Source organism: Parasteatoda tepidariorum, chromosome 2 (assembly GCF_982258835.1).
Source record: "Parasteatoda tepidariorum strain Cologne lab strain chromosome 2, Ptep-v5.0, whole genome shotgun sequence".
NCBI lineage: Eukaryota > Metazoa > Arthropoda > Arachnida > Araneae > Theridiidae > Parasteatoda > Parasteatoda tepidariorum.
Genome location: NC_141756.1, coordinates 22,275,480 through 22,285,384, shown reverse-complemented (window position 1 = coordinate 22,285,384; position 9,905 = coordinate 22,275,480). Strand labels below are relative to the sequence as shown.

Genomic DNA, 9,905 nt, shown 5'->3' with positions numbered 1-9,905 from the left:
TTTTACTAAAAGTATAGTTGAAGGAATTATGAGATAAGTTAATATTTGCCGAATTGTTAGTTACTTGAACTGCCAAAAGTTGATCAGTTGAACCAATGTTACAGCTCGTTATCCCCATAATAAATCAATGCGTTATCCCCATTTCTAGGATAAATTTTTCCACATAGATGAGAGTCGTCATAGTAGCTAGATAAAAAAATAAAAAAATACTTTTTTGGCATCTTCATCTAGAAATTTTTCGTAGTCTATGAAGATCGTACTGGCTGATACACCATTATAATATAGGGAGAGAATTCAATTTTTAAGAAAATATTTCTAAAACGGAAGTTTATTAAAACTAGAGTTACTGATATGATAGGCTGTCAATAAAGAACAAGATTTCCAGGCGCCACGTGGCGACTAAATAAAAAAACTGCCCTCTAAATAATAACTGATTTTGTGATTTTTTTTAGTTTCTCGCGTACTCAGTCGTGATCCTCGGGAAGATTTTCTTATCGAGATCTACAGCAGAATAATCGCCCACTCATGGCAACCTCTGTGCAGCGACCGGCGATAAACTAAAAAAACATCTACTCGAAAGGTATAACTCGTAACAACCCCAGGAAACATCCTCATATTTTTTTCTTAAAAGAATTTGCAAATTTAAAACCTATTTGACACCATGGCTGATGTAGTTGGCGTGATGCAACAGATCACGGTATGAAAATATCCCCAAATAGTCAAATCTTGGCTAATATTTAGACCTAGGTTGTGATCCATTACTGAAGATGATCTGAAGACATGCCATTTTGATCTTCTGCAGTTGGATGGCTCCTCTGATTTGGTAGCTATGGGGGGTGGAGTTACAGGGCATGTCAACCGTCATCTATGAAAAGGTACCCCGACATAGAGTCGAGTTAACATGTCTTATATACTAGTGAATTGTAGTTGTAATTTTGTAGTGGTAGATATGCTACAGTACTCCCCCACCAGAATTATAGCTATGATAGAATTCGATGAATGGATGCCACTAGTTGATTCATTGCTGTTTTGTGCGAAGCCGGGAGAGCTGTATTAAGATCACTGTATTTTTTTAGTGCTGAATGTGAGAGGTGTATTAACTTCACGGTCGTAGTCGCTCCTCTGTTGCCGTTAGCAGTCGAGTAATCACAAGTATGCAAGCCGACGTTGTGTGTGATCGAGATGAGACTGAGTAGCAACTACGTGAGGAGGTGGATAATGATGCAGTCACAAGTAGCAAGTCAACTGTTCAATGTGGACCATCCAACGAAGTAGGCGTTACTGCCGATGTAGGCGTATCCAGATCAAAGTGGGCGTTTTTGCCAAGGTAGGCATGTTCACATCACGTCCGAAGGTCACCAATGTGGGGGGTGGAGTTACAGGGCATGTCAACCGTCATCTATGAAAAGTTACCCCGACATAGAGTCGAGTTAACATGTCTTATATACTAGTGAATTGTAGTTGTAATTTTGTAGTGGTAGATACGCTACAGTAGCTTATCAACCAGAGGATATTATCACATTGTGATCTGTGGCACCAACTACAATCACCAAGGCATGATAAAAGATTTATCCAGGGATGGCTTCCAGTTTGTTACCTTCTCGTAAGCCGATGAATCGAAGTTGGCAATTATTTTGTAGCAAATCACAATAATGAAAATCCTAAAGAGCAATACCACACACTCACTGCCCCTTCGCAGGCTGATCAAATTGGTAACCCATCACTGAAATCAAGCTCACTGATGCAGTATTACATTTTTTATGCAGTCCGAAATGCAATTTTCTGCAAGAAATCCTTTTTTGTGATCAGTTGATTGCTATACCAGATAATTTCAAACTTTCCACTGTATCCAAAGCCCAGTTTTTTTTAAATAAAATTTTTTTTGGTAATTTACTGTTTATTTTTCAATTCTACTTATTCCTCAGTATTTTGGAATTCTTTATACTTATTATTTGGCATTTTCCTTGAGAAATAGAGAAGTTTTCTTCTACTTATTCATATTTTAGTAAAAGAGTTACTTTTAAAAATACTTTTTAAAATATGCATAAAGTAATAAAATTTATTTGTAACTTCCTAATTTTTTTTCTCTTTTATTTCCAGGAAATATGGAAGAAATTTTAATATCTTGCATAATTGCAATTGTAATTTTTCTTGGTACATTCACATATCTCTTTTTATGGAGGAGAGTACCTGCACAGCAAATTGTAAGTTATAATGCATTCTTATAGTATAATAAGATTTAATCTAATGCTCTCCTGGCATACACCTGTAAATGTTTGTTATTAGAATATTTAAAACTGACTAAGGTAATTCATGTCATTACAGCAAAGGATACAGATTGATAAACTTGATGAAGAAAAGAATTCATGTGATATAATTTTTGCTAGTCAGACTGGCAATGCTAAGGTGAGAGCTCAATGATTTTGTTACTATTTCCTGTATGTTATAAGATGATGCTAGTCAGGGGTCTGTTAAGAAGAAATTGGGCTCCGATAACGGATTCCTTCACAAAATATTTTTTCATTAAAATGGGTCCTTCAAGAAATATCTTTTCATGAAAACGGACCCTTCACAAAATGATTTTTCTTTTAATCCGACCCTTCACAAATTTATTTATCTTCGTTATTTTGTTAATCGAATAAACCCTTCCCAGGGGGAAAAAAGAAAGAAAGATGGATGTAAACTAATAAAGTTTGCTGCATTTCTAATTCAGAAGCAGCAATTGCTGTTTATTTTTGAAAATTTAATTTCTTTAAATTATAATTTTACAGTGTTGTGCATAATTTTGTATCTATTTACAATTTAAAAACTCCTTAAAGAAGTTTTTTGCAATAACAGGACCCTATTTGCACAAATTCATAAAAGCAGGACTGGTTGAAAGAATGTGACTTAACGTTTATTTTATATTCACAAATTATGAGTAATTTTTTCAAAATTTTACAAAAACTGGACCTTTCACAAAATGTCTGGACAGACCTCTGCTGGTACAGTTTGAAAAATTTCCAATCGCCAGCTCTCCGTGGGCAAAAAAGTATTTAAGCGTAACAAGTAAATTTCATCTTTTAAAAATGTTGAATTTCAAATTAAAGTAGATATGCCTAGATTATAATGCTTTAACCTGAGGCACGTAGCAGCGTTTTAATAACAAGCTGCGGCGTTTTCTTTTATTTCAAACAAAGATGCTAAGTCACATGCTTTTCACCCATGAAACATTGTATCTAGAAATATGGATACTTTTATTTTGATTGATATTGTGTTAATATAATATTGTTTATAAATAAAGTTTACTTTTTAAGAAGAAAATTGACTGACTTACTAATTAAAAAAGTTCGACCGTCTCTGGTTTAGAACGAACCCTGACAGGGTTGCCACTCCACAGGGAAAACCTGGAAAATACAGGGAATTTAAAAATCACCTAAAATAACAGGGAAAATACAGGGAATTCGGATTTTTTCTTTACAAACTGGGAAAATACAGGGAATTTTGTTTCTATCTTTTGTCTTTTAAAAAATAGTAATTGCTCAAAGCATAATCTATAGGATATTTAACCATGATATTTCAGCTATACTAAACTATTTCATTTACTATAGCATTATTTAAGTATGTTCAGCTGTTTTTCTAGCAATTAAAACTAATATATATAGTTAGCCCACTATAGCTCACACAAGAGCTCAGTAATTGTTGTTTCCTCTTACAGGGATGAGATTTTTCCGCTTTTTAGCGGATTTCCCCATTTTTCACTTTTATCTCTTAAATTTCAGCTTTTTTATCAAAAATTCAGATTTTCTAAAAATTTAATTTTTTTTTATAAGTATTCCGCTTTTTCAGAAAATTCACCGATTTTCAAAGAGAAACAGAAAATTCAAGCTACATAGCTACCAATCCTTTCTCATTTTTACTTATTTTACCTATTTTCTCCCCTTTTACACGCAGCAGCTAAGATTTTCCGAATTTTTTACCCGCCCTCCAGATAGATCCGATTTTCGTAGTTCAAACGACGCTGCTTCTGACAAGCCTTTTAGAGGTCCCAAGCCTGGAATCTGCTAATATCTCGATTCTTATTCGCACGATTATAATATCACGCATAGCTTTTCATATTTGCGTGTTGCAATTCGTATTCACGCGATTTGAATATTGTACGTTGCGATTCTTATTTACGAGATTTAAAAATCCGATATTGTGATTCGTATTTACCAGGGTTGGGTTTTTGACGTCAAAAAGTGGTTTTTGACATGACAAGGGTATAATACTGGTTTAAACCGTCAAAAATGTCAAAAACTGAAGTTTGCCAAGAAAATATATAAACTTCAAAACTACCAACAGTTGCCATGCATTATATTAAAATTTAATTATACTATAGGTAATCAGCAGGTTTTAAAATATTTTTTAATTAAAATTAAGGTAAAATAACAGATTTAAAATCTCAGAAATTTATATTCAAATGCATGTGCAGAAAAATTTTGCACAAAAAATGTTTAAATATTTATATTTAAAAAAAATTTTTTTTCTTTTTGATACTTAAGAAAATTAAAAGTTTATTACTATGCATTTTTGACATATAAGGAACATATAACTAATATTTATAAGGAACTTACAAGTTATGTTGTATGAATACAAACTTGATACAAGATACAAGTGTATTAAAAATTTTTTTTAATGTTATACCGAGTATCTTTATTATCCAATATGTTAATTTGAATTTAAAAGTAGTTATATTTATGAATAATGATAAATATAATTCATATTTTTTTATTATATTTATTTATAATTATTACACTTTTCATTTTAAAACAATTTTTATCTCTAAATTTTTTTTTCTCCACTTGTATTAAGAATACAAATAATGCATATCTTGAAAGCAAGAAGTAATTATTCAACAGCTGAATATTTAGATATTCAACAAAACTATATCGTATTCAGCAAAATGAAATTCACAAGTATTTGGATAAACTAAATTTTCAGCATAGTAAATGAATAGGCTGAATATACTGTAAATCGACACTAACTACTCTGTGTATTTAACAGTATTATTTAAAAATGTCTAATTTTTAGTATAATCTATACTATACACTAAATTTGGTTAAAAATAAATTTCTTAATAATATCACTGCAGATTTTCAATAACACATGAAAATGAATACATAATATTACAAAAGATGTGAGTTTTCAAAAGTACAAGATTTTGGTTACTATTCAAAATATAAGTGTTTCTTCAAAATTTTAAATTTATTTTTTCTAGAACATATTTAGAAACACTATCCTTTAAAAAATATATAAATTTTATGTATTAATTAAATTTCACATATAAATATAGATTTTTGACAGTGAGGTTTTTGACGTGACGGTTTAAACCATGGTTTAAACTGTCAAAAACTGTCACATGTCAAAAACCTGCCAACCCTGGTATTTACGTCTTTTTTGTAAAAACCTATGTAGCGATTCGTATTCACGCAAGTTTAAAATTCAATGTGTTGATTTGCTCATGCGGTTTATAATATCAAACATTGATTTTCATATTTATATGTGATTTTAAAATAAGGCATTGGAATTTGCATTCACGCATTCTAAAAGTTATGCATCATAATTCTTATTTATGCAATCTAAAAATTACGCATCATGATTCGTATTTACGTGATCTAAAAATTATGAATCGTGATTTGTATTTACGCGTTTTAAAACTTCTATATCCCAGTTTGTATTTTCTCATTTTCAAAATCGTATATCTAGTTTCATATTCATGTGATTTCAAAATCCATAATTGTTATTCATATTCACGCAATTTTAAGATCAACTATCGCGATTCTTGTAAGAAGTAAATTTTTTTAAAATTAGTTACTATAAAGGTGACTGTTTTTCTAACGACAATTATTAGTATATGTAAGCGTTAAAACATCAGAGAAACTGGAAGGGAATATATTCAAAACTTACATTCTGTGCTTCAAAGAAGAAAAAATAGGATTTGTCACAAGATGTTTGAAGATGGACTAATGACTAAATATCGGAAACATAAAAGATAATGCAAACAAAAGCAATCACTTAAAAAGGGATTTAATTAAAAAAAAATTTGGGGGGAAAAAGAGTTAATTAACTCATCATCAAAATTTTATTTATAATTGCTGTTATTTATGCTATAAAATGCAAAATTCTTATCAAATAAAAAACAATTATCTAAACAGTTGCTGATTGTCATGTAATTTTTCAAACTAAAATAGCAATTTTTGTATGTTAAGGAGTTACTATATATTTCTACTTCACTGTTATTGATATGTTTCAAAGGGCTCTAGTTAGATTAGACTATAATATGAACATAATGATTCGGTCCATTGTTAAAGTTATTTTTTCCAATATAATTTAAAAAGTAATATTACTGATATATTTGCTATAAATCACATAACAGTATTTATTAAAAGAAATGAAATATTAATGAATATTCTCAGTAGTTTTAATTTGCTAAACCAGGTAGTTTTTTAAGTAGTAATTGTCTCTTATGTGAACTGAGGAAAAATATAATTTCCAGCTTTATTTTTTCAATTGGTAATTTTTTTTCCCACTAAATGTTAAGTATCAATGTAATCATTTTTATAATAATAGATTAGTACACAATTGTATGTCAGCACATTATTTATTACCTTAAACTGTCTGGAATTTATTATTAAAGGGTTACGCTTGCGTAAAATTTACTATCGTGGAAATTCAGCTTTTTTGCGTTTTGGCTAATCTCATCCCTGCTCTTAATATATCGCTTATAATATGTACAGGGAAAACACAGGGAATTTTTTTTTTTCAGATTTGAGTGGCAACCCTGCCTGAGGTTATCATGTCATGGTTGTTCCAACTAAGTGAGTCTGAATTTTGTTATGTAAATTAAATTTATATTTACATAGATATTTTTCCTAAAACTTTTTAAATGATTTATTAATTCTCTTAACTATATATTAAAAGTGTAAATGATGTATTTCCCTTTTCAATTGTTTTTTTTTTTTTTTTTTTGCAATATGAACAGCACTAAAATATATTTATGTTTAATACAGGGAATTAATTATGTTAATACAGAAGAATATTTTTGTTTAATACAGGGTCCGTAGTGTTTTTGAGAAGTGCTTAAAGGTGTTTTTTTCATTGGGTGTTTTTAAAAAGTGCTTAATTTTCCCTTTTTGAAAATGAGATATGTTGATTTTTGCTACGAATTATGTAAAAAGACACAGTTCACATTGTTCTATTCAACGTTTTTGCAATTAATTCAACCCCAGTCTATTTCGGCATATTGTCAGTCTGTAGCGTATGAAAACGTCATTCGTTTTGCATGAGTCAAAATTTCATAATTTTTGACTTAGCTGTCAAAATTGTCAAAAACTTTTCGACCCTGCCTAACTGATATTTTTTTAAAGTGCTTGAAAAGTCCTTAAAAGGTGCTTATTTTTTGTTGAATAATTTGGCTACACACTCTGTTATATATATTTTTTTAATTAATTGAAAAGATGCATTGAAATGTTATGTTCTCCTTTCATTTAATTGCTTAATTCCCTGCCTTTTTCCTTTTTTTTTATTTTAGAATTTTGCGAAAGATCTGTCTATAGTATTATCAAGCTTAGATTGGAGAGTGTTAATCATAGATATGAAAGAATTGAAGGAGCCAGAAGAGTATTTGATATCTCAGGTATTTAAATTTATCATTTCTTCACACATTTTTTGCATTATTTTTTGAAATACTTTCTTTTCTTTTATTACACTTAATAATAGTACATATATATAAATCATCAGTGATTCCACTGGTCTTTGGAAACTACAGGTCCTTAAATCTCAGAACTTTATTTCTGGGTCTCTATTTACTAAAAGTGGGTCCCTATACGATTGTCACATTATCTAAAAATTCTGCAATTCACAAGGTAACCATTTTAAAAAAATTTAAAACCATTTTATGTTATTTATGATCATATCCTCGAAAATAATTGCATAATATTTAATTTCTTAATTTTAAAAAAGTGTAATCAGGATAAGTATTGTAAAGTAATATAAATTTGGATTAATTTTAAATATATGTGGGTTTTAATTGTAAATAGTAAGTGTCATGTTAATTAAGTATTCGTCATAAAGAGTTGAACAAGTATCTTATTTTTTTAAAGATATTACCTTCAAAATTAACTTTTTCTTTTCTTTTTTAAAATTTATGATACACTAAAATGTTTCACAAAAATGGATATTAAGTTAAAAATCCTGGATTAACCCCTGCTATATAAAATATGAATTATCTATCTCTTCATCCATATGCATATTCATAAATATTCTATATATTGATAGACAAAACAAAGAATTTCAAAACAAGAAGCTTTTAATTAGGACTAATAAAGCATGTACATCAAGTAAAAGCAAAGATATAATTTGATTATCAGAATAATTCTCTCACCTTCAGCTATTAATAAAAAAGGATAAAAAGTTTTAACTTATTTTCCACTTCCTCTTTATAATATTTGCTTATTTGATGTGTTACAGCACATAATCAGAATCACTGTGCTGGGATGCTTTTTTTTTTGTGTAGCAGATTACAAGAATTAAAAAGTACCATGTTAATAGTTAATAACGAACATTAGCTTGAAGCTAATCATAAAAATTAAAGGATGTTTTTAGATTTTATTTGAAAATAATATAACTTAATAGCTTGTAGTTAGTTTTCTTTTTTTGGTTGCAAATAATAAAAAATAAAAAAAAAACAATAAAAAAATTCATTTTTCAATGTAAATAAATTTTATTTACTTGAATATGGTTACAAGAAAAGAGAGTTACAAATTATTAGTTTGTAGATGTAGTTTCAAAAATGCAAAGTAAATTATAAAAATAACTTTATTGAAGAATAAATAATAAAAAAATTTGCATATTAACTAAAGAAATTTTTATTGTTATTTAAAAAACAGAATTTGTTACTTAAACCTAAATTAGTTAATGTTAGTGTGATTTTTTATTTTTGTTTCAGGCATCCAAAAAAAATATTTGTGTTTTTCTAGCATCAACTTTCGTTGAAGGCCAGCCACCTGATGGATGTAATTGGTTTTGCCAATGGCTTAAGGATGCTGCTTATGATTTTAGAGTTTCTCATTCCATGCTGAAAGGATTGAAATATGCCGTTTTTGGCTTAGGAAACTCATTATACGAAGGAAACTTCAATAAGGTATAATTAGTTTGAACTGCATTTTGTTATTTTAAGTTTTTTCATGCATAACACTAAAAAATTGAAGTTCGAAAAACTTTGCAAGTCTCGTATAGACAGAAAAAACTACCTTAATTTAAATTAATACAATAAATTCTTTTTTTTTTTTTTCATTGTTGATTTCATGTTACAATTGATAATCTTAATGCAATAATAGGACATTTAATACAATAAATAGGACATTTAAAAAAAATGAAATAAATAAATAAAGTTTAGAACCTGTAGAAACATTACAGTCATTAAGAAATCTTTTTGTTTTGAAAACTACCTTTTATGCAAGTGTAACTGCTTGAATGAATAAGCTATATTTAAAGCTACAAAATTTAATAGTTATAAACAATTTCATAATCAAGTTTTCATTAGGCAAGGTATGGTAAACCTGTACCATTTGTGCCAGGATTATTTCTCAAACAATTTGTCAAGAACATGAAAAAAATATTTAAAATACATTTTTGTGATTTTGAAAGATCTGCTTTCAGAATGAGTTTCCATTGATTTAATTTATCTGTTAGAAATAATTATCTATGTTGATTATTTTATCTTCTAAATATGTTTGTGAATTTTATTTTATTTTTTAAAGATAACACTCACTAACAATCTGTTTGCGTTAAGACAAGAATTTATCTATCTTTTATTTAATTTTTGATAAAAGAATTACTTTAAAATTATTGAAATCTGTGAAGTTTCTCAGAAAGCCGGCCTG

At 28.7% G+C, this 9,905-nt stretch overlaps 1 protein-coding gene across 2 annotated transcripts in view; it reads left to right on the top strand.

Annotated features, from left to right (window-relative positions):
• LOC107439423 (S-adenosyl-L-methionine-dependent tRNA 4-demethylwyosine synthase TYW1) overlaps positions 1-9,905 on the top strand; it is a 36,741-nt gene that overhangs the window by 544 nt on the left and 26,292 nt on the right. For both annotated transcript variants that reach the window (XM_043045222.3, XM_043045223.3), the window contains exons 2-5: positions 2,101-2,204; positions 2,326-2,406; positions 7,553-7,657; positions 8,969-9,163. In XM_043045222.3, coding sequence (XP_042901156.2) covers positions 2,106-2,204; positions 2,326-2,406; positions 7,553-7,657; positions 8,969-9,163 — 480 coding nt within the window. In that variant the 5' untranslated portion in view covers positions 2,101-2,105. The remainder of the gene's footprint in view (positions 1-2,100; positions 2,205-2,325; positions 2,407-7,552; positions 7,658-8,968; positions 9,164-9,905) is intronic.